The 25,891-nt window shown below is 40.3% G+C and overlaps 1 protein-coding gene across 2 annotated transcripts in view; it reads left to right on the forward strand.

Annotated features, from left to right (window-relative positions):
- LOC129858247 (follistatin-related protein 5-like) overlaps positions 1-25,062 on the forward strand; it is a 225,506-nt gene extending 200,444 nt beyond the window's left edge. For both annotated transcript variants that reach the window (XM_055927333.1, XM_055927334.1), the window contains exons 13-16: positions 6,735-6,884; positions 9,585-9,692; positions 10,326-10,450; positions 22,031-25,062. In XM_055927333.1, the coding sequence (XP_055783308.1) occupies positions 6,735-6,884; positions 9,585-9,692; positions 10,326-10,450; positions 22,031-22,733 (1,086 nt within the window). In that variant the 3' untranslated portion in view covers positions 22,734-25,062. The remainder of the gene's footprint in view (positions 1-6,734; positions 6,885-9,584; positions 9,693-10,325; positions 10,451-22,030) is intronic.
- Positions 25,063-25,891: the final 829 nt, after the last annotated feature.

Genomic DNA, 25,891 nt, shown 5'->3' on the forward strand with positions numbered 1-25,891 from the left:
GACTGAAAAGATTTAGCATGGGTCCCTAGATCCTCAAAAGGTTCTACAGCTGCACCATCGTTAGCATCCTGACCAGTTGCATCACCGCCTGGTATGGCAACTGCTCGGCATCTGACCGCTACAGAGGGTAGTGCGTACAGCCCAGTACATCACTGGGGCCAAGCTTCCTGCCATCCTGTATAATATGCAGAGTCAGAGGAAAGCCCCAAAAATTGTCATAGACTGTTTTCTCTGCTACCACATGGCAAGCGATACCAGAGCATTAAGTCTAGGACGAAAAGGCTCCTTAACAGCTTCTACCCCCAAGCCATAAGAATGCTGAACAATTAATGAAGTGGCCACCGGACTATTTACATTGACCCCCCCCATTTGTTTTGTACACTGCTGCTACTCGCTGTTTGTCTATGCATAGTCACTTCCCCACTACCTAAATGTACAAATTACTTAGACTAACGTGTACCCCCGCATGTTGACTTGGTACCGGTAGCCCCTGTATATAGCCTTGTTATTGTTATTTTATTGTGTTACTTTTTATAATTTTTTACTCCAGTTTATTTGGTAAATATTTTCTTAACTCTTCTTGAACTGCACATAAACATCTTGTGAATCCAGCCATCATTTCTGATTTTTTTAATGTTTTACAGCGAAAACACAATATGTATTTATATTAGCTAACCACAATAGCCAAACACACAACGGCATATTTTCACCATGTTTCCACCACATAGGTAGGCTTCACAAAACCCACAAATAGAGATAAAATGAATCACTAACCTTGAACAACTTCGTCAGATGACAGTCTTATAACATCACGTTATACAATACATTTATGTTTTGTTCGAAAATGTGCATATTTATAGCTACAAATCCGGGTTTTACATTGCAGCCACCATCACAAATAGCACCAAAGCAGCCAGCATAATTACAGAGAGCAACGTGAAATACATAAATACTCATCATAAAACATTTATGAAAAATACATGGTGTACAGCAAATGAAAGATAAACATTTTGTGAATCCAGCCAATATTTCCGTTTTTTTAAGTGTTTTACAGCGAAAACACAATATAGAATTATATTAGCTCATCACAATAGCCAAAACACACAAAGCTATTTATCCACCGCCAGCATAGATTTCACAAAAACAGCAATATAGATTAAATTAATCACTAACCTTTGGACAACTTCATCAGATGACAGTCTTATAACATCATGTTATACAATACATTTAAGTTTTGTTCGAAAATGTGCATATTTATAGCTACAAATCCTGGTTTTACATTGCAGCCACCATCACAAATAGCACCAAAGCAGCCAGAATAATTACAGAGAGCAACGTGAAATACATAAATACTCATCATAAAACATTTATGAAAAATACATGGTGTACAGCAAATGAAAGATCAACATCTTGTGAATCCAGCCAATTTTTCCAATTTCTTAAGTGTTTTACAGCGAAAACACAATATAGAATTATATTAGCTCATCACAATAGCCAAACACACAAAGCTATTTATCCACCGCCAGCATAGATTTCCCAAAAACAGCAATATAGATGAAATTAATCACTAACCTTTGGACAACTTCATCAGATGACAGTCTTATAACATCATGTTATACAATAAATTTATGTTTTGTTCAAAAATGTGCATATTTAGAGCTGCAAATCGTGGTTATACATTGTGAATATGTAGCAACAATTCACCAAAATCTCCGGAGATATTTTGGACAGTCACCTAATCTAATCAAAGAACTCATCATAAACTTTACTAAAAATACATGTTGTACAGCAAATTAAAGATACACTGGTTCTTAATGCAACCGCTGTGTTAGATTTTTAAAAATAACTTTACTACAACATACAAAATGCATTATTGTGAGACAGCGCTCACATATTCTCCGCCCTGTTAGGGTCAACATATTCCACAGAAATACGAAATAACATCATAAATTGTGTCTTACTTTTGCTGAGCTTCCATCAGAATGTTGTGCAAGGAATCCTTGGTCCAGAATAAATCGTTGTTTGGTTTTAGAATGTCCATTTCTTCTGTCGAATTAGCAACCTTGGCTAGCCATGTGGCGCGAACATGCCCATCAACTCTTGGCGCAAAGAACGGAAAATTCCAAAAGTCCCAATAAACGTTGAATAAACTGATACAACTCGGTTGAAAAATCCTACTTTATGATGTTTTTCTCATATGTATCAAATAAAATCAGAGCCGGGGCAATTCGCCGTGTATACCAAACGCTCTTCAGAAGACAATGTCGAGGTCCCCCGTGCGCCGTCGACAACAAACAAAATACCGGACCTGCCACTCCATAAGCTCTTATTCGGCCTCAGATCAAGCTAGACACCCCATTCAACCTTCCACTGCCTGTTGACATTTAGTGGAACGCGTATGAAGTGCATACATATCGATAAATAAAAGCCAGTTGAATAGGCAGGCCCTGAAACAGAGCCTCGTTTTCAGATTTTTCACTTCCTGTATGGAAGTTTGCTGCCAAATTAGTTCTGTTTTACTCACAGATATAATTCAAACAGTTTTAGAAACTTCTGAGTGTTTTCTATCCAATAGTAATAATAATATGCATATTGTATGATCTAGAACAGAGTACGAGGCCGTTTAATTTGGGCACGATTTTTTCCAAAGTGAAAACAGCGCCCCCCTATTGACAAGAATTAAGGGCTTGTAAGTAAGCATTTCATGGTAATGTCTACACGTGTTGTATTCGGCGCATGTGACAAATAAAGTTTGATTTGCCATTTGATTACATAAACATGAGCACCCACGTGAACATAAGCACTTGAGCTAAGACCTACTGTATGTAGATGTGAGCTCTCCGTGGCTGACGTGAGTAAAACATTTTAACATGTTAACCCTCGCAAGGATGCTGCCCCAGACGGCATCCCTAGCTGCATCCTCAAAGCAAGCACAGACCAGCTGGCTGGTGTGTTTACGTACATATTCAATCACTCCCTATCCCAATCTGTTGTCCCCACATGCTTCAAGATTTCTACCATTGTTCCTGTACCCAAGAAGGCAAAGATAACTGAACTAAATGACTATCACCCCGTAGCACTCACTTCTGTCATCATGAAGTGCTTTGAGAGACTACAGTGCCTTGCGAAAGTATTCACCCCCCTTGGCATTTTTCCTATTTTGTTGCCTTACAACCTGGAATTAAAATAGATTTTATTTACACAACATGCTTTGTGTAACTTTGAAGATGCAAAATATTTTTTTATTGTGAAACAAACAACAAAAAATACAACAAAACTGAAAACTTGAGCGTGCATAACTATTCATCCTCCCAAAGTCAATACTTTGTAGAGCCACCTTTTGCAGTAATTACAGCTGCAAGTCTCTTGGGGTATGTCTCTATAAACTTGGCACATCTAGCCACTGGGATTTTTGGCCATTCTTCAAGGCAAAACTGCTCCAGCTCCTTCAAGTTGGATGGGTTCCGCTGGTTTACAGCAGTCTTTAGGTCATATCACAGATTCTCAATTGGATTGAGGTCTGGGCTTTGACTAGGCCCTTCCAAGACATGTAAATGTTTCCCCTTAATCCACTCGAGTGTCGCTTTAGCAGTATACTTAGGGTCATTGTCCTGCAGGAAGGTGAACCTCCGTCACAGTTTCAAATCTCTGGAAGACTGAAACAGGTTTCCCTCAACAATTTCCCTGTATTTTGCGCTATCCATCATTCCTTCAATTCTGACCTGTTTCCGAGTCCCTGCCGATGAAAAAATCCCCAATCTGCCACCATCATGCTTCACTGAGGGGATGTTGTTCTCGGGGTGATGAGAGGTGTTGGGTTTTCGCCAGACATAGGGTTTTCCTTGATGGCCAAAAAGCTGACCAGAGTACCTTCTTCTGTATGTTTGCGTAGTCTCCCACATGTTTTTTTGTCAAACACCAAACGTGTTTACTTATTTTTTTCTTTAAGCAATTTCTCTGGACACTCTTCCGTAAAGCCCAGCTCTGTGCAGTGTATGGCTTAAAGTGATCCTATGCACAGTTACTTTGCAGCTCCTTCGGGGTTATCTTTGGTCTCTTTGTTGCCTCTCTGATTAATGCCCTCCTTGCCTGGTCCTTGTGTTTTGGTGGGCGGCCCTCTCTTGGCAGGTTTGTTGTAGTGCCATATTCTTTCCATTTTTTAATAATGGATTTAATGGTGCTCTGTGGGATGTTCAAAGTTTCAGATATTTTTTTAGAACCCAACCCTGATCTGTACTTCTCCACAACTCTGTCCCTGACCTGTTTGGAGAGCTCCTTGGTCTTCATGGTGCCACTTGCTTGGTGGTGCCCCTTGGTGTTGCAGACACTGGGGCCTTTCAGAACAGGTGTATATATACTGAGATCATGTGACAGATCATGTGAAACTTAGATTGCACACAGGTGGACTTAAGTTAACTAATTATGTGACTTCTGAAGGTAATTGGTTACACCAGATCTTATTTAGGGGCTTCATAGCAAAGGGGAAGAAAACATGCACAAACAACTTTTCTTTTTTTTTTTATTGTAATTTTTTGAAACAAAGTTATTTTTTTCATTTCACTTCACCAATTTGGACTATTTTGTGTATGTCCATTACATGAAATCCAAATAGAAATCCATTTAAATTACAGGTTGTAATGCAATAAAATAGGAACAACGATAAGGTGGATGAATACTTTTGCAAGGCACTGTAGTCAAGGATCATATCCCCTCCACCTTAACGGCTACCCTAGACCCGTTTCAGTTTGCATACCGCCCCAACAGGTCCACAGACGATGCAATCGTCATCACACTGCCCTATCCCATCTGGACAAAAGGAATTTCTGACTGGCCGCCCACAGGTGGTGAAAGTAAGAAACAACATCTCTACTTCGCTGACCCTCAAAATTGGGGCCCCACAAGGGTGCGTGCTCAGCCCACTTCTGTACTCCCTGTTCACCAACGACTGCGTGGCCTTGCACGCCTCCAACTCAATCATCAAGCTAGCAGACGACACAACAGTAGTGGGCTTGATTACCAACAACAACAAGACAGCCTACAGGGAGGAGGTGAGTGCAGGAAAATGACCTCTCACTCAATGTCAACAAAACAAAGGAGATGATCGTGGGCTTCAGGAAACAGCAGCGGGAGCACCCCCTTATCCACATCGAAGGGACAACAGTGGAGAAGGTGGAAAGTTTTAAGTTCCTCGGCATACACATCACAGACAAACTGAAATGGTCCACCCACACAGACAGTGTGGTGAAGAAGACGCAACAGCGCCTCTTCAACCTCAGAAGGCTGAAGAAATTTGGCTTGTCGCCCAAAACACTGACAAACTTTTACAGATACACAATTGAGAGCATCCTGTCGGGCTGTATCATAGCCTGGTACAGCGACTGCACCGCCCTCAACCGCAAGGCTCTCCAGAGGGTGGTGTGGTCTGCACAACGCAGCACCGGGGGCAAACTACTTGCCCTCCATGACACCTACAGCACCCGATGTCACAGGAAGGCCAAAAAGATCATCACGGACATCAACCACCCGAGCCACTGCCTGTTCACACCGCTACCATCCAGAAGGCGAGGTCAGTACAGGTGCATCAAAGCTGGGACCGAGAGACAGCTTCTATCTCAAAGCCATGAGACTGCTAAACAGCAATCACTAACTCAGAGAGGCTGCTGCCTACATTGAGACCCAATCACTGGCCACTCTAATAAATGGATCACTATTCACTTTATACAATGCACTCTAAGTAAGGCCACTTTAATAATGTTTACACATCTTACATTACTCATATCACATGTATATACTGTATTTTATACCATCTATTGCACCTTGCCTATGTCGCTCGGGCCATCGCTCATCCATATACTTACATGTACATATTCTCATTCACCCCTTTAGATGTGTGTGTATTTGGTAATTGTGCAGACTACACTGGCATTAAAATCTGCTAACCATGTGTATGCGACAAATAAAATTTGATTTGATGTGTGTAGTATTGGAATGGTATATTGGCAAATCAACAGGACACCATCTTCACCTCGCTCTGAAAGTCATCCTCTCTGCCCAGTAGTACCCACACACAAACCAACGGCCACACACACACCCACTCCGCCATTCACACTCTCTGCTGGACGTCAAATCTTGGGTTTACTGAGGGGATTGGGCCCGTGGCGATGTGTGACACCTGTCAGAGAAATCCCCCTCTGTGACAGTAGGATGCGACTGCGTGGCCCAAACCGGGCCATGATGCCTCAAACAAATCCTCCCATATCCCAGAACAGAGAACAGACGCTGGGGCTGAGCTGGGCTCACAGGCCACGGGAGAGGACAGGGAGGGGACACAGGGACAGAGCAGAGGATAGAAGGACAGAGCCTGTACAGCTCAGTCCATACGTGCACAGCATGCCAAATTTAGCCAGGTTGAGGGGGGTGGATATAGGGATTATGTTGGCTTGCACACAGGCGGTAAGGAGATGGGAGATGTTGGTTCTTGCATAACATACCAGAACACAGCAAACTGTGTGAATGTGTGTGTATTGCTGTTGTGATAAGAGAGGCTTGGACTTGGGGATGGCTGATAAAATAATTAACATTTTAGTAACTTAGCAGACGCTCTTATCCAGCACTCTGTTGTCCTAGCTTCAGGGGGATGAAAGAAGATAAAGATAACTTGTCATCTTTATCAATGTTGCACGATATATGTACAGTATTAACTGTGTGTGGGTGTGTGTTTGTTTTATTTTCAGGCTGAGGTTTGCCCCAAGTCAGCGGGGGAGGCCGAGCAGAAGTGTGTGTGGTCATCGGCGGTCAACGTGAAGGACAAATTTATTTATGTTACACAGCCAACCTTGGCCAGGGTGCTTGTGGTCGACATCACAGCTCAGAAGGCTGTCCAGGTAATTTTGGGCCCCAAAAATGTAATAATCAACATTACCTTCATCTTTGGACAGGGTCTGCTGTGGAGTGTTATGTAGTAAACACAATAGCAAACCAAAAATATGGCATCCATATTAGGAAGTCCCTCAGATGTCAGACGGAACAACAATTGGCTACAAAGCAATGGCTGTAATGTTGTATTGTTATAAAAATGTGTTATTGTGCCTTTTTTAATATCTGTGCCCATTCTCCTCACTCCAATGTGCCCATTTCCATGGAATTCAAAGCATTTATAGAGGAAGCCTTGAGTCAAAAGGACCTTGACTATTTGTTTCACACTTTCAATGCAAATGTGTTTTTCTGTTGTTTTTAATATTGTTTCCAAACATCATTGAAAAAATTACAAAGTTGATGTTTCAGCGAGGGTTACACTTTTCACAATAACTGACAAAAATGTAGCCCAAAAGCTAGCTATTCTGGTCAATGGAAGGACACAGCCTTTTTTCACAAAGCGTCAGTTGAGTCAGAATTCATTTTGATACAAATGCACTGTCCTACATTTAGGAACTCAGTTATTTTTTTGTGATAAAGATTTGGGTTTCATTGTTTGAATGCCCTTTCCGTAACCTTACCAAAATATGTGTGCGTTTAAAAAAAAAATCTTAAACCAGTGAAAGCTGGTGGCAGTGCTCGGATAGGTACAATTGATTATGTTACATGGTGCGGCAGGTAGCCTAGTGGTTAGAGCATTGGGCCAGTAACCGATAGGTTGCTGGATCGAATCTCTGAACTGACAAGGTAAAAACTGTCGTTCTGCCCCTGAACAAGGCAGTTAACCCACTATTCCCCAGTAGGCTGCCATTGTAAATAAGAATTTGTTCTTAACTGACTTGCCTAGTTAAATAAAGGCTAAAATGTTTTTACATCCTTTTACAAAAGGTGTATATAACCTGACCATCAGTGGTGTAGTGGAGGGTAAATGCACATAAAGGATGTTTACACAACTTTTTTATCGAGCATAAGTGTTTACACACCTATTGTGGAAAAATGCATTGAAAATATAGGGAGTGTTACTTTATTCACTGTACACGTCAATCAACGTTTACCCACCTATTGTTTTACCTCTACATCATTGCTGACCATGACACCCCCCCCCCCCCCCCAAAAAAAAAATGTCCGCCTATCATTGCATGGGAATGATTATGATGAACGAAAAGGATCCAATGTTCTTGCAGTAGGAGGGTGCCTTGAGCAGGTTGTGTACGTTCTGGCTTAAAAAGGTGTGTGTGTCTCAGAGTAAAAGGACTCTGGAAGGGGACCAGAAAGTACCCAATTTCTGCTGCAGAAGACTCCCCAGGGCCCACCGGTAGTCAGGTTGTTGCGACCGTGTCAGGCTCTTTATTGGGTCACTTGGAGCTTTGGCTTCATTACTTTAGATGAGCTAATGCTAATTAGCCACCTGATCGTCGCTCAGCTCTACCGAGGAAAGAAAAATGGCGTTGTCTCCATTTGTTACTCACTTTCTCTTTTCACTTTGAAAATGTAGTTGTACTTTAAATTGACTGGCTAGGTGTAGCTTTAAATTAACCTACTATGTGTAGCTTTAAATTGACTGGATAGGTGTACCTTTAAATAGTGTGGTGAGAAGTGTCTTACATAGTTGGTACCACTGTATTGTATGCATTATTCATAAACTTTATAAAGTTATAGAGTACGTATTTCAATAAAAAAATCTGCATACTTGATTTATTCTGTATAACTCATAGCATGGCCACTCTCACAGACACAGAGTAGGTACAAGTGACTCTGGATGCAGTAACACTCCTCCAGAGGCAGGAGGGGGAGAGAACAACAACATTGTGTGCACACCTGTTCCCTCTGATGACTACACCCTCAACACATCTCTCTCATATCTCCTCGTACGACTATATCCCGTCACGACTTGTTTACTCTCACTGTAATACCATACACCTTACCATGAAGCAGCCAGTTAAAATGCTCCATTACGATTTCAGAGTAGAGAAAACTTGACATTACGGGAAGGACAAAAATACCATTGAGATCGTTTTGGTGTCTGCTCTAATTTCCTAGAAAGAACGACAATTATAGCTTTTTGCACCAAACTAGCGTTGTGTTGTTTTTCTCTCTGTTCTCATCGTGTGTTGGCTACTGTCAATCTGCACCCGAGTGGACGTAATGCATGGGAGCCACTCGGCTGTCACAGACATGTCTCATCCGTCGGAGCCGACTGGAACACATCATAGCCAGGTGTCAAGGAATTTATACGGATTGAAAGCAATTTCTTTGTTGTTGTAGAGCAATTGCCACTGTTACCGCTCCATTTGAAATGCTGCTCCACCTCCAAACACCTCATACATAAAAAAGGCGAGCCTCCCTTCTGTCTTGTTAAAAAGGAAAACTTGATTCTTCCTGTCAAATCCAATGCATTAGCAAGTGCTGTGCATTGGATTTGGGCTGTGCTGACCGTCAAATGTATATCTGTTCAAAAACGGTGTTAAATTGTCCTGAGTTGCTCTTAAGTGCAGTTATGGCTTCAAATAGTTGTGCTTGTACCAAGCTGTGCTTGATTGAGCTCGCCTGGCTTGATGAAACCAATGTAAAATTCCCAAAAGTCCACCTGGCACGCCAGGAAATCTAAAGCGTGATGAGACTGATTAAGAGCTGTGCTATATGAGGTTTATTCTTGTGTGTGCTTTCAGACGGTGAGCACCGACCCTTACCCAGTGAAGCTGCACTATGACAAATCCCACGACCAGGTGTGGGTCCTCAGCTGGGGAGACATGGAGAGGAACTTCCCCACTCTGCAGGTAACTGTTTGATATCACACCAAAATACAATACATAGAGGAGTGTTGTGTTGGTTTTGATACTTTCTTGATACTAAAGTAAGCCTATTTATGTCAAATACTATAATGTTTAGTGTAACTCACTGTTAATTGACAATACATATATACATGTTATGAGAGGGTGTCAAATCATTGTGATGTGCCTTACAATTGATGTGCCTTCTAATAATTACTATTCTTCCATTGGGACACGTTCTCAACTGTCAATCCAAGTTTTGTCAACAACCCTTTCCCAGATGGCACAGTTCCAGGTGGCATTTTCTGTTTGCAGCTCAATACAAGTTATTAGCCAGCACTGCTGCTGGGTTGTTAGGAGTTGCCAGTCTCTCTAGTGCATTGAGGAATAATTAAGACTAGCCTGCCTGCGCGTACACACACACACACACACACACACACACACACACACACACACACACACACACACACACACACACACACACACACACACACACACACAGCCTCTCCTACCAGTGTGAGTGTGTCAGAGGCGATACAGGAGGCAAACACAGTGAATAATTAATGTGGCTCATGTTAAATATCTCCCCCCTCTTTTCCTCCTTTCCCCTCCCCTCCCTCTCTCCTGGTGTGGTGCTAGGTGATCAATCAGGCCAGCGGGAGTGTGTCCCACCATACCGTCCACACCCAGCCAGTCGGCAGACGCTTTGATAGGGTGGATGATTTCTTCATTCCTGCCCCTAGCCTCATCATTAATCACATCAGGTATGTCAGTGTCGGTGTGTGTGTGTGTGAGAGAGTCAGTGTGCGTGCATGTGTGTGTGGGTGTGTGTGCGAGAGTGTCGGTGTTTGAGAGTGAATCTAAAGACAGTCGTTTAACTCCCGAGCATCACCCCCTCCCCCCTCGCCTCGGATCAGAAAAGCAGTTGGGGCGCGTTCACTGATCCAGCACTTGTCAGCAACAAGGAGTCGACATATGCAGAGCAGATTGATTTGGACCATGCGCTTTTGACGGACACTCACCGGGACTCAGTCAAAAGCTGCTGATACACCGAAACTTGATACAGAAGGCTGGCACATTATCAAGTTGGAGAGGTAGAGGAAGCCAAGTGCCAAGCAGGAGGTCTCCGGGATTTAAGGATGTTAACAGTCTCCCGGCGAGTTGCGTTCGCTAGCCCTAGTTGTAATTAGGTCCACCAAGATCTGCCTGAAAGGGTTGCTAAAAAACACGGAAAAGTAATCAGAATTTACAGTTGAAGTCAGAAGTTAACATACACCTTACCCAAATACATTTAAACTCAGTTTTTCACAATTCCTGACACTTAATCCTCGTAAAAATTCCCTGTCTTGGGTCAGTTAGGATCACCACTTTATTTTAAGCATGTGAAATGTCAGAATAATAGTAGAGAGAATGATTTATTTCAGATTTGATTTATTTCATCAGATTCCCAGTGGGTCAGAAGTGTACATACACTCAATTAGTGTTTGGTAGCATTGCTTAACATTGTTTAACTTGGGCCAAACGTTTCGGGTAACCTTCCACAAGCTTCCCACAATAAGTTGGGTGAATTTTGTCCCATTCCTCCTGACAGAGCTGGTGTAACTGAGTCAGGTTTGTAGGCCTCCTTGCTCAAACACGCCTTTTCAGTTCTGCCCAAAATGTTCTATAGGATTGAGGTCAGGGCTTTGTGATGGCCACTCCAATACCTTGACATTGTTGTCCTTAAGCCATTTTGCCACAACTTTGTAAGTATGCTTGGGGGTCATTGTCCATTTGGAAGACCCATTTGCGACCAAGCTTTAACTTCCTGACTGATGTCTTGAGATGTTGCTTAAATATATCCAAATAATTTTCCTACCTCATGATTCCATCTATTTTGTGAAGTGCACCAGTCCCTCCTGCAGCAAAGCACCCCCACAACATGATGCTGCCACCCCCGGGCTTCACGGTTGGGATGGTGTTCTTCGGCTTGCAAGCATCCCCCTTTTTCCTCCAAAGATAACGATGGTCATTATGGCCAAACATTTCAATTTTTGATTCATCAGACCAGAGGACATTTCTCAAAAAAGTACAATCTTTGTCCCCATGTGCAGTTGCAAACCGTAGTCTCGCTTTTTTTAGGGGGTTTTGGAGCAGTGGCTTCTTCCTTGCTGTGTGGCCTTTCAGGTTATATCGATTTAGGACTCGTTTTACTGTGGATATAGATACTTTTGTACCTGTTTCCTCCAGCATCTTCACAAGGTCCTTGGCTGTTGTTCTAGGATTGATTTGCACTTTTCGCACCAAAGTATGTTCATCTCTAGGAAACAGAACGCGTCTCCTTCCTGAGCAGTATGACGGCTGCGTGGTCCCATGGTGTTTATACTTGCGTACTATTGTTTGTACAGATGAATGTGGTACCTTCAGGTGTTTGGAAATTGCTCCCAAGGATGAACCAGACTGTGGAGGTCTACAATTGTTTTTCTGAGGTCATGGCTGATTTCTTTAGATTTTCCCATAACGTCAAGCAAAGAGGCACTGAGTTTGAAGGTAGGCCTTGAAATACATCCACAGGTACACCTCCAATTGACTCAAATTATGTCAATTAGCCTATCAGAAGCTTCTAAAGCCATGACATCATTTTATGGAATTTTCCAAACTGTTTAAAGGCACAGTCAACTTAGTGTATGTAAACTTCTGACCCACTGGAATTGTGATACAATGAATTATAATTGAAATAATCTGTCTGTAACAATTGTTTGAAAAATTACTTGTGTCATTTACAAATTAGATGTCCTAACCGACTTGCTAAAACTATAGTTTGTTAACAAGAAATTTGTGGAGTGGTTGAAAAACGAGTTTTAATGTTCAGAAAGCCAAACATCTTGGTCTCTTAGATGTAGAAGTTTCTGAAAAGAAACAAAAATACATGTTTTATTAAACCTAATTTTGATCCCAGCTGTATATTTTTGATGTATCTCAGACGTGGATTATTACAGTCCAGACATTACAGTACATGGCCTAATATGTGTGCATAAGTGAAATTCCATGGTAACAGAGTAATGCTGAGACTCAGATTTTTCACTTTCAAATGTATGTCAAACAAAAACCAATGATTGCAAAGTAAACCATACTTGAAGAAGAGTGCAGATGCAAAGTTTGGTAACAGAATGATGGTTTGTGCTGTTGGTGTCATCAATCTGTTCGCCAAATTTGCATTTGCACTGTTACTCAAATAAATGTGTATCCTTATGCATAGAGTTGATTCGTTTAACTTTGTAGTCATTTGTTTTTCTATGGCATAAATTTTAAAGTGATAAATCTGAGTCTCAGCATCACTCTGTTACGGCGTAATTGCCCATTACATATTTCGGTTTGGATACATCCCTATGGGCCTAACAATGATGTGCCTTTTACGCCCCAGTATTAACCTGTCTGGCACCGGCGTTCTGCTAACTCCTCCCACATTCCACTGAAAAGGCAGAGCGATAAGATATTTTTTAGAAATATTTAACTTTCACACATTAACAAGTCCAAAACAGCAAGTGAAAGATACACATCTTGTGAATCCAGTCAACATGTCCGATTTTTAAAATGTTTTACAGGGAAAACACCACATATTTATGTTAGCTCACCACCAAATACAAAAAAGGACAGACATTTTTCACAGCACAGGTAGCATGCACAAAGCCAACCTAACTAACCAAGAACCAACCAAACTAACCAAGAAACAACTTCATCAGATGACAGTCTTATAACATGTTATACAATAAATCTATGTTTTGTTAAAAAAATGTGCATATTTGAGGTATAAATCAGTTTTACATTGCAGCTACCATCACAGCTACCGTCAGAAATAGAACCGAAGCAGCCAGAGTAATTACAGACACCAACGTCAAATACCTAAATACTCATCATAAAACATTTCTGAAAAATCGATGGTGTACAGCAAATTAAAGACAAACATCTTGTAAATCCAGCCAATATTTCTGATTGTTTAAGTGTTTTACAGCGAAAACACAATATAGCATTATATTAGCTTACTACAATAGCCTACCACACTACCGCATTCATTCATCAAGGCACGTTAGCGATAGCAATAGGCATGTTAGCGGTAGGGAATAAACCAGCAAAAGATATTAATTTTCACTAACCTTCATAAACCTTCATCAGATGACAGTCCTATAACATCAGGTTATACATACACTTATGTTTTGTTTGAAAATGTGCATATTTAGAGCTGAAATCAGTGGTTATACATTGTGCTAACGTTGTAACGGAATTCCTCCTCCTCTTCATCCGAAAAGGAGGAGTAGTGATTCGACCAAAATGCAGCGGGTTGTGAATACATAATGATTTATTAAAGCAAACGACGAAACACGAAAACAAACACTTGGAAGGATTACAAAATAACAAAACAACGTAGACTGACCTGAACGTAAGAACTTACATGTAACACGAAAGAACGCACGAACAGGGAAAACAGACTACACAAAAACCGAACGAACAAACATACCGAAACAGTCCCGTGTGGCGCAACATACACAGACACGGAAGACAACCACCCACAACAAACAATGTGAAACAACCTACCTTAATATGACTCTCAATCAGAGGAAATGCCAAACACCTGCCTCTAATTGAGAGCCATACCAGGCAACCCATTAACCCATCATAGAAAACACAGAACATAGACTACCCACCCAAAACTCACGCCCTGACCAATTAAACGCATACCAAACAACAGAAAACAGGTCAGGAACGTGACAAACGTAGCATCTTTTTCCCAGAATATGCGGATATTTTTATGACACTCAACTATTCTGACCAAATAACTATGCATAAACGTTACTAGAAAATACATGTTGTATAGGAAATGATAGATACACTAGTTCTTAATGCAATCGCCGTGTTTAGAATTCTAAAAATAACTTAATTACGACATACAGCTTAGTTATAGCGAGAGAGTACCCAAAATCTGGGCGCAAACGACTATTTCACATGTTCGACAGATATATGAAATAGCATCATAAAATGGGTCCTACTTTTGATGATCTTTCATCAGAATGTTGTACAAGGGGTCCTTTGTCCAGAACAATCGTTGTTTGGATTTAGAATGTCCTCTTCTCCAGTCAATTAGCACGGAAAGCTAGCAAAGTGGCGCGAAGCTCTCCTTCCTGAACAAAGGCACACAACGCAACACGCCTAACGTCCCGAATAAATTTCAATAATCTAATAAAACGATATTGAAAAAACATACATTTACGATGATATTGTCACATGTATCAAATAAAATCAAAGCCGGAGATATTAGTTGTCTATAACGGCAGCTTTCCAGAAGGCAAAACCAGGTCCCTTCACGCGCTCTCCAGAAAACAGGAAACTGGTAACACGTCATACAAAGAGCTTTTATTCAACCCAAGATCAAGTTATACACTCCATTTCTTCTCTCACTGCCTGTCGACATCTAGTGGAAGACGTATGAAGTGCATCTATACTAATAAATATTAAGGACATTTATAGGCAGGCCCTAGAACAGAGCATCGATTTCAGATTTTCATCTTCCTGTCAGGAAGTTTGCTGCAAAATGAGTTCTGTTTTACTCACAGATATAATTCAAACGGTTTTAGAAACTAGAGAGTGTTTTCTATCCAATAGTAATAATAATATGCATATTGTACAAGCAAGAATTGAGTACGAGGCCGTTTAAATTGGGCACGATTTTCCCCCAAAGTGAAAACAGCGCCCTCTGTCCTCAACAGGTTAACTAGTTCTTGCTCATTCATGACGCCATGCTATTAAAAAATAATGACTATCAGGAGTACTTGCTAGATTAAAAAGCTTTTATTTGTTTTTTTGTGGAAGCTCTGGTGTCTCCACAAGCAAAAGTTTCACTTAGTGAACTCCCTTGATCTCTCATTTAACGTGAAATGCAGAATTAACTAGGCTTGGGGTGTATACCGGGGTATTTGGAAATATCCATGGGATGGTTTTCAATACCGTCATTACTGTTGAACTATTTATTATACGTTTTTTAAATAAATGTGAAAATGTGTAGCTACTTTTTAAGTAAATACCTGCAGTTAACTTGTGCAATACGTTAGGAGATGAAGCAGATTGGGTTCTTCATGTCACCTGTTACCACAATTTTCATTATGAAGCTTAGTGGTAGTCCCCAGTCACGTTTGTTTACAAGCACACAACGACGAGAGACAGGAGCCTTGTGAGTCACTCACTGTTGTGCAGCACACGCCAAGTGATCTAGCTAGTTACAGTTTGGAATTCACAACTAGCACAGGTTAGCGAATGCTAACCTCCGATGTTATTGTAATTGTGAGAGGTTAGAATGTCTTGGGGGCATGATATTTGTGCATCTGTAACTTTCTCACTCATCATTATCCACGATTCATTCAGGACTATCCATAATCATGGTAGCATGCACATTAATGTAGAAATGTTTAGAAACATATTATATTCTTATTTACAAAAAAAGTTTTAAAAAAATGACACAATATATTATTTATCATTCATTTCTATTGGGCACAAAATAATCTGAAACACAACCAAAACAAACAGAAAATGCATCCAACAAGTTTGTAGAGTGACACGCTTGATGTAGTCATTGCGTGCTAGGAATATGGGACCAAATCCTAAACTTTTGACTACTTTCAGACACTTATACAGTATAGTCAAATTTGGACTCATCAGACCAAAGAACAGATTCTCACCGGTCTAATGTCCATTGCTCGTGTTTCTTGGCCCAAGCTAGTATATTCTTCTTATTGGTGTCCTTTAGTCATGGTTTCTTTGCAGCAATTCGACCATGAAGGCCTGAGTCACACAGAATCCTCTGAACAGTTGATGTTGAGATGTGTCTGTTACTTGAACTCTGTGAAGCATTTATTTGAGCTGCAATTTCTGAGGCTGGTAACTCTAATGAACTTGTCCTCTGCAGCAGACGTAACTCTGGGTCTTCCTTTCCTGTGGCGGTCCTCATGAGAGCCAGTTTCATCATAGAGATTGATGGTTTTTGCGACTGCACTTGAAGAAACATTGAAAGTTCTTAACATTTTCCGGATTGACTGACCATTTCTGAAAGTAATGATGGACTTTCATTTCCATTTCCTTATTTGAGCTGTTCTTGCCATAATATGGACTTGGTATTTGACCAAATAGGGCTATCTTCTGTATACCACCCCTACCTTGTCACAACACTGATTGGCTACAACGCATTAAGAAGGAAAGAAATTCCACAAATGAACTTTTAACATGGCACACCTGTTAATTGAAGTGCATTCCAGGTGACTACCTCATGAAACTGATTGAGAGAATGCTAAGAGTGTGCAATGCTGTCATCAAGGCAAAGGGTGGATACTTTGAAGAATCTCAAATATAAAATTATTTTGGTTACTACATGATTCCATTTGTGTTATTTCATAGTTTTGATGTCTTCACCATTATTCTACAATGTAGAAAATAGTAAAAATAAAGAAAAACCCTCATAGTAGGTGTGTCCAAACTTTTGACTGGTACTGTAAGTGAATTTGCCCCAATAATTTTGGTCCCCTAAAATGGGGGGACTGTGCAAAAAGTGCTGTAATTTTTAAACAGTTCACCAGCTATTGATAAAAATACCCTCAAATTAAAGCTGACAGTCTGCACTTTAACCTCATAGTCATTGTATAATTTCAAGCCAATACCGTGTCACTGTCCCAATACTTTTGGAGGTCATTGTATACAAACACTAACTCAAACACACTACACTGACACACCAAACCCACACACATAACACATATACACATTGCCCTACGTGCACTAAATTGAACAAGATTGAACTTCCCAAGGTGTGATAGGTAGGCGTACTCTCACCCTTTAGGTCCAATGGAATGCACAAACCCTGCCCACTTTGGACAGATTAAACTCAATCAAGCACACCTACTGATAGCTTTTCATGCTAAATAACTCCATTAGCCTCAGCCAAGATCGATCCATTGTGGGTGTGCCCAACAACTCCCCCAAACCAATATGCAGTCAGTGTACCTCATAGCAGAAAACAGGAGTCCAGGGCACTAAACATCACAATATACTAAGGATTTGAAGGCTTTTAGATTTGCCAGGCAAAACCATCTGGGGGCATTGGGGAGTTGTGAATTGATGCCAAGGATATGATGTTGTGCATAAGGCCTATTTAAATACCCTATCCCTTGGAAACGTCGGATAACGCTGCTTACAATAACCCCTTGATTGTGATCTTAGGGCACATGGAGTCACTAGTCAATGTTTTTGCCGACTCTATTATTGAGGTCTTGGACTTCAATTCCGTTCTAATCTTTTGTGCTGTTGTGTCTACTTCGCTTGGTGGTGAGCCGACAGGGTTGAAAGTTTTGTTGGCTGTATTATATGTCATGTTTTTACGTTTAGGTCTGTGAATGGACAATGGCCAGTAAGAGTCTGTCGGTAGACATTGCAGTGTTCATATGCATCATTAAATATACATGATTTAACATACATTATTAGATATACATTCTTTAATATACATACATTTTCATATTGGAGGATGGTTAGAAATAAGGACATTATTAACCCATACATAACACATTCATACCCATGCATGACATATTCATAACCCATACATAGCACATTCATAACCCTTACATAATCAATTCATAAGCAGTGCATAATAATTTTTGACATGCTCATCAAATTTTTAAAAAGTCACATGCGCCAAATACAACAGGTGTAGACCTTAATGTGAAATGCTTACTTACAAAGCCCTTAACCAACAATGCAGTTCAAGAAATAGAGTTAAGAAAATATTTACTAAATAAACTAAAGTAAAAAAATGTAATGTAACACAATAAAATAACAATAACAAGGCTCTATACAGGGGGTATCGGAGGTAATTTGTACATGTAGGTAGGAGTAAAGTGACTATGCATAGATAATAAGCAGCGAGTAGCAGCAGTGTAAAAACAAAGGGGGGGGGGTGTTAATTGAAATAGTCTGTGTGGCCCTTTTGATGAATTGTTCAGCACTCTTATGGCTTGGGAGTAGAAGCTGTTAAGGAGCCTTTTGGACCTAGACTTGGCGCTCCGGTACTGCTTGCCGTGCGTTAGCAGAGAGAACAGTCTATGACTTGGGTGACTGGAGTTTTTGATTTTTTGGGGGGCCTTACTCTGACACTGCCTAGTATATACTCTACTACTCAAAAGTTTGGGGTCACTTAGAAATGTCCTTGTTTTTGAAAGAAAAGCCCATTTTTGTCCATTAAAATAACCTCAAATTGATCAGAAATACATTGTAGACATTGGTAATGTTGTAAATGACTATTGCAGCTGGAAACGTACGATTTTTTGGGGAATATCTACATAGTCTTACAGAGACCCATTATCAGCAACCATCACTCCTGTGTTCCAATGGCACGTTGTGTTAGCTAATCAAATCAAATCAAATATATTTATATAGCCCTTCTTACATCAGCTGATATCTCAAAGTGCTGTACAGAAACCCAGCCTAAAACCCCAAACAGCAAGCAATGCAGGTGTAGAAGCACGGTGGCTAGGAAAAACTCCCTAGAAAGGCCAATCCAAGTTTATCATTTTAAAAGGCTAATTGATCATGAGAAAACCCTTTTGCAATTATGTTAGCACAGCTGAAATCTGTGTGCTAATTAAAGAAGCAATAAAACTGGCCTTCTTTAGACTAGTTGAGTATCTGGAGCATCAGCATTTGTGGGTTTGATTACAGGCTCAAAATGACCAGAAACAAATAACTTTCTTCTGAAACTCGTCAGTCTATTCTTGTTCTGAGAAATGAAAGCTTTTCCATGCAAGAAATTGACAAGAAACTGAAGATCTCATACAACGCTGGGTACTACTCCCTTCACAGAACAGCGCAAACTGGCGCTAACCAGAATAGAAAGAGGAGTGGTAGGCCCCAGTGCACAACTGAGCAAGAGGACAAGTACATTAGAGTGTCTAGTTTGAAAAACAGACGCCTCACAAGTCCTCAACTGGCAGCTTCATTAAATTGTACCCACAAAACACCAGTTTCAACGTCAACAGTGAAGAGGCGACTCCGGGATGCTGGCCTTCTAGGCAGAGTTGCAAAGAAAAAGCCATGTCTCAGACATGGCCAATAAAAAGAAAAGATTAAGATGGGCAAAAGAACACAGACACTGGACAGAGTAACTCTGCCTACAAGGCCAGCAGGAGTCGCCTCCGGGATTCTTTAGGAGCTCACATTCATTAAAATAACTGACTAAACTTCACTCCATTCTGCTATTAAGCAAACTATTTAATGTGATATTCTTCCATAGCAGGTATACATCTTGCACTGCCTTACTTTTGGTCAATTTAATATTAATTGTACAGTAAGCCTAATGGAAAGAGCAACAAGATAAGTAGCCATGTTTTTGGTCGTCTCGCCCATTAGCGACAACAACTTTAATTTCCTCTGTTTATGAATGGTGTTCCAATGAACAAAAAAGCTAACTATTGCAAACTATTATAAAGTATGCAATCAAAAGTACAACAAAGTATACAGCTCATAACTCAACACACAAGTGTTACTTTTCATATAATTTCACAGTATTTGGAAAAATCTGCATGGTTTACCCATTGAAGGCATGCTGATAACAAAACAACAAAAACAACTGGCAATTTGTATTTTGCTCAATGTGTTGATATATGATATGGGTTTACAAGCAAAGCCAGCCCAAATGTCACTTTTACTGTTCATAAAGAAAGTAAACAAGTCCATTTGTCTTGATTACTTTTCCTAACAAACTTTAGGACTACTTATTTTTAGACAAAATAAAGCTGAAGGCAAAATTGTCATATTGACCTTCATACATCAAGCACTCTGTTTTATACCACTGCAGATGTGTTCACTGATCTGTCCTAAATAACACATTTGTGGAGAGTAAGGACATTTATCATGGGGACTAGGAATGTCCTACAATGGACACCATACTAATGATACGTTCTCATAGCGCTTCATTGTATTCAGAGTTGCTTGCACTGACACAGTACTCCTTTGTCCCTACCAGGAGTCCACCAGCAACTGTATTTTCCTTTCCTTTCTTCTCTTTCTCTCATTGATCAAATTATAGCGATTTTTTTTTAATGTGTTACCTTTGAATTCACTTCGCTCCCTGTGGGTGTGATTTAAAAAAAATATCAGACAGTGCTCGTCGTGGGATAAAAAGCTCCCTGGGAAGAATTCCTGGGGATTTTGTGTTGGAAGTTGGAGAAACTCCCAAAGTACATTTTTAAAGGTTATTTATATATCAAAAGATCAAGTCCATGGCAATGGTCCATGCAGTCCCTCCTATCTCATTATAACCCAATGCAGCACCTAGTTCACATCAAACATTAGTCTATTTGATGACGAAGTCCCCAGCCCTAGCTTCCCAAATGGACTATACAATCTCTGGATCAATGCTTTACTTCACAGTGCTGATAATGTGCTCCATCACTCTCTAACAGCGAAGTTCTGTCCACATGAACAGACAGCGGGGGCGTTTAAAATTGCATAAAAGAAGATGGATGATACCAAGATTGAAGTGCATGTCAGAATTAATCAGACAGCATTCAGATTTAATTGAGCCTTGTCAGCCCCGCACTTTCTCCCTCCAGACTTTAAAGAGATAATTCTAATGTGTCATTATCACTATATAATTTTTTATGTATAATATAGTATTTTCAATGATTATTATGCACATTGAAATCTATTACTATGAAGCATAGGGCAGACAATTTCAACTCCGCATACAGAGATTGCACATCTGAGTTGATAAGAAAATGGCCACTGATGTGAAATGTCTAGACCGTATCCACCCCGCTCTTCTTCTCAAACCAATCTAAAGGCCTTTTCTTTGAGGAACTGAGATATTGTAGCTAAGAGATTCACACACCCCTCTGTCAAAACTATTTAGTCCATTCAGAGTATAATAATAGGAGAGGTGGTGGAAATGGAAGGCCCTGTCACTGTTAAGATGTTCATGACAGCGTGAGCGAGGAAAATGTGCACCTATTCAATAGTCGTGAGGATAACAGACCTAGTACTTCTCGTGACAATCATAAATATAATTCTACTCTCCACAATTGTAAATGTACTGTAACTGTAGTCGTGGTGAAATTTGCATTATTTCTAATCTAGTGTGACATCAGCAAGCATGTGCTAATGGATTCAATCCTGTCGGTATTTATTCATTCATTCATTCATTAATAAATAGGCATAAAATAAAATAATTTTTACACTTTTTTGTGTCGACCCTCTACAGTGTGTATAATTGTTTTATGTTTGCCACAAAAACTTGTGAACAAGTTTATTAACATTCAAAATGTCTTCTTTCTGTCTAGATTTGGAATCGTCCTCCACAGAAATGAACCGGCACTCCACAAGATCGACCTGGAGACCACGTCGTCAGTGAAGAACATCAGCCTGCGCGAGAATAACTGCATCCCCAAGTCTCTGGCTTACTCCCACCTTGGCGGCTACTACTTTGTCAACTGCAGGCCTGATTCCACAGGCGCCACCCAACCCCAGCTCATTGTGGACAGTGTGACAGACTCCGTGATTGGACCCAACGGGGACGTCACCGGCACCCCGTACGTGTCCCCGGACGGTCACTACCTGGTCACGGTGGATGACCACGATGGCCTGATGAGGATCCAGCAGATCACGGTGCGCGGGGAGATTGGCAAGCCCTTCGACATCCACACCAACCTCCACCTGTCTGACCTGGCCTTCCAGCCGTCGTTCACCGAGGTTCACCAGTACAACATCTTTGGTACTTCGGGACGCCAAACGGACTCTCTGTACGTTGAGCTGAGCACAGGCAATGTGAAGATGATCAAGAGCCTGAAGGAGGCCACCAAGACTTCCGATTGGCCGTGGAGCAGTAGGAACCGCGTGATGACTGGCAGTGGACTTTTCGGACAGTACCTCATGACCCCGTCCAGGGAGTCTATCTTCATCCTGGATGGTCGTCTCAACAAGCTCAACTGCGAGATCACTGATGTCATCAAAGGCAATGTAGTGGCGTGGGTTGGCGAGTCGTAGGCCGGTCTGTGTTCAGACGCATCCTATGTTATTATTAAGGTAAAGTTGCACTGAATTTGGTTGCAGATATATCATTTATTGGGTGTGACGAAAAAAGTAAGACATTTTCAAAACCAGAATTGACCGCTCAAAACCGTTTGGATGTTGGGACCTTCATTCCAAAAAATAGGGAGCGATTTGTTGGTGTTGTTTGCTAGCCGAGTTGAAATCTTGGCTTTCAACTGGGTGGTTCCACATGTAGTCAACATCAAGTTGCTCTCCAAGATCTTCTAGAGGATCTCTGTTAAAATTAGACAAATTATCTGCATATTAGACTTTTTTTGATTGCAAGTCTCACTTATTCAATTGGCTAGATGTTTTTCAATAGTCACATCAACTGGTGTTTCTATCAAACGAGGGAGAAAAGATTTCTAGATTGTCCTCCTTTGTTTCATTTACCCCCTTTCCCTCTTTTTTTCCTGTGCCTTGAAGGAAAACACTCCAAAAGAGGAATTAACCTAATTATTCTCGTTGCGGCTGCAGATTACACCTTTTTGTCTTTGACCCTCCTTCATGGTGAGAGATGCTCCAAAAATCCATGTTTTTCAAATTTTCTTTATCTCGGACTGACGTGGAGCCCATTCTGGGCTTATTAAAACAAGCTCTTGCTGAGATCCAGTCTCATTTCAAGTGGAGACAGAGAGATTGAGTTGTCCATTATGATGTAGTGCTGCTTGGTCACCATTGATCTCAAAGAGTCATCAACAGAGCAAATGGTTTGAATTCTATTTCGTCCAACAACCCAAGTCTCAACGACAATGTTAATAAATGTATACATCTTAATATTTGTGGGATAAATTAATAATTAAATTAAATTTTCCCACTTTGTGTCACAATGTCAGTGTGTGTATGTCAATTTGAAGAATACCCCTGGCCCAAAAGGAGTCATACTATATATGATATATATACTTGCATATTGTCAATCAATTTTGGCAATGTGTAACAAATATTTAATATTACAATGAAAGAAAGATACATTTGTTTAGTTGGAAGTGGGCTTTTGTGGTTGTAGAGAATAGTGGGCCTTGAGCTGTATGAGTCTAATGAGTATACAATATAGAGAGAGAGAGAGTAAAGAGAGAATAGAGACAGTAGTGAGAGACCTTGGTGTATAAGCTTAAAATGCGAGTCACATTTCTTTTAAAATCTTACAAGGCAGAGCATAGTTGGATGAATCAGTTGTACCTATGAAACCTGACAAGTACGTGGCCCGTTGTGCTTAGGACACAAAATTGTTTCCTTGAAGTACACATTCTATGCATTTTCACCATAGCACTCTAACACAAACACAGTGAAGAATTTGTTAATCCAGTATTTTTTCGATTCTAATGTTGGACACTTGGTTGTCTTATGGACAGGCCTGTTTTATGTTCCAATTAATGAGACATTTAAAACATTTTGATGTTTTGTTTTATTTGGTCAATTCAATTTCAGTTCATTTAAATATGTTTTTCTTATCAGATTTTGTTTGGTGTTGTCTCTTGATACCCATAGGACTGTACTGATTACCTCTGACTTTTCTTATTGTGTTCTTTATATAGAAGCAGAGTTGAATGAGTTCCTTAACATGGTAGGTTTCACAACATTGAGGGCATTGTTCATTATTTCGAGTGTATACGAACCCTCCTTTTTAAAAATGAAAAGAGCACCATGGTCATCTCGCTATAGATGAGGTAAAGGAGTCAATGGAACGCAGACTGTTCCATTGACCAGATTGGCACACATTCAATAAATCTGATTGAACAAAGTGGATATTCGTCAGAACCGTCATGATGTATGTATTGTAACAGGCCCACAATGTGCTTACCTATGTCCGATTTTCAGGTTTAGAAGACGAGACTGCTAAATGCTAACTCCCGTTCGTTGATGGTAGTCAAAGTTGTTTTTTAGCTGTAATGCAGTTGATTGGTGAGGATTACATTAACATGTGTAGGGGTTGACATCCATACAAGCATTATAATCCGATTTTTACTTCAACATAGTGAAATACACATTTAAACAATAGCCTAAATGTAGACTAATTTTGCTGGGGGGCAATGAGGCGACTCGGGATCTTTCCCCCATTGCCCTTTCCCCCACTCATTTCCATGACAATTTCATTGTTTGTTCGAGTTTCCTTGACCTCTTTACCGCATCTATCCTTGACCAAGTACATTTTGATGTCACCCACTGAAACGTTGTCATTTCCATTATAGCCATGTACTGTTTGTTGATTCATGTGGTCGTTATTTATGTAGAGAATACACGCTTGACATTTTACCTGATAATAAAGTATATACCTTTCAAAATACCATATAAAATGCCAGAATCTCCTTTCTGTGGAAAATGTGTTTCAGCCCAACTATCAATGCCCTTGAAAAACCAAGTTCAACACAGTTCAGCCTCTTCAGTTCTGCTGCTCACATTTACATATTCAGCGAATATAAACTTACAGTATCTTTCTCAAATATCTATTTGAAAGAGCTTTGGAAAAGTAATTTCATTTGAATGACCCTTATATTGATTCAGCAGTTTTTGTCACTCTTATGAAACTAATTCCACACCCAATCTTGTCTGCTTGAGATTAGGGGAGACCCACACAATGTGTGTGCTCATACATAACTTCTTGATGGGCACTTCACATAAACATGATTTTATAAAAAAATGCAATCATCATTAGATATTGCAATAGCTGAGTACATAGAGTTCTTAAAGGGGTGCTGAACTTCCTGATTTGGCCTCGCTTTTTGGCTTAGTCATTAAGAAATGCAGAGGCCATGGCTGAAGTCAAACAAGAGTTGTCTTGGAGGGGTGGCTTAATGTGGGTGTCTTGTGTGTGTTTGCCCGTGGTAAGCGTTTGTACATTCACTCTGCCAAAACAATAGACAGTTATAGTCACTCACCCTTCTTTCAGCTACTGTGACAAAATTGTTTTGACATTGGATATCCTAGCTCTGGGGATAGTTAGGGAATTTCAATAAATTACACAATGTAAATGTGACAATATATTCATGTTGCACAAATTTTAATTGTCTCATTAAATGGTTTTAATATTTGCATATGAATTTCTACAATGTATAGTTGGTTGGGGTTTTTAAGTCATTGAAATATGGAGCTATTGAAAAAAAAAATATTCTCCC

Source organism: Salvelinus fontinalis, chromosome 6, assembly GCF_029448725.1.
Source record: "Salvelinus fontinalis isolate EN_2023a chromosome 6, ASM2944872v1, whole genome shotgun sequence".
In the NCBI taxonomy this organism is placed as follows: Eukaryota; Metazoa; Chordata; class Actinopteri; order Salmoniformes; family Salmonidae; genus Salvelinus; species Salvelinus fontinalis.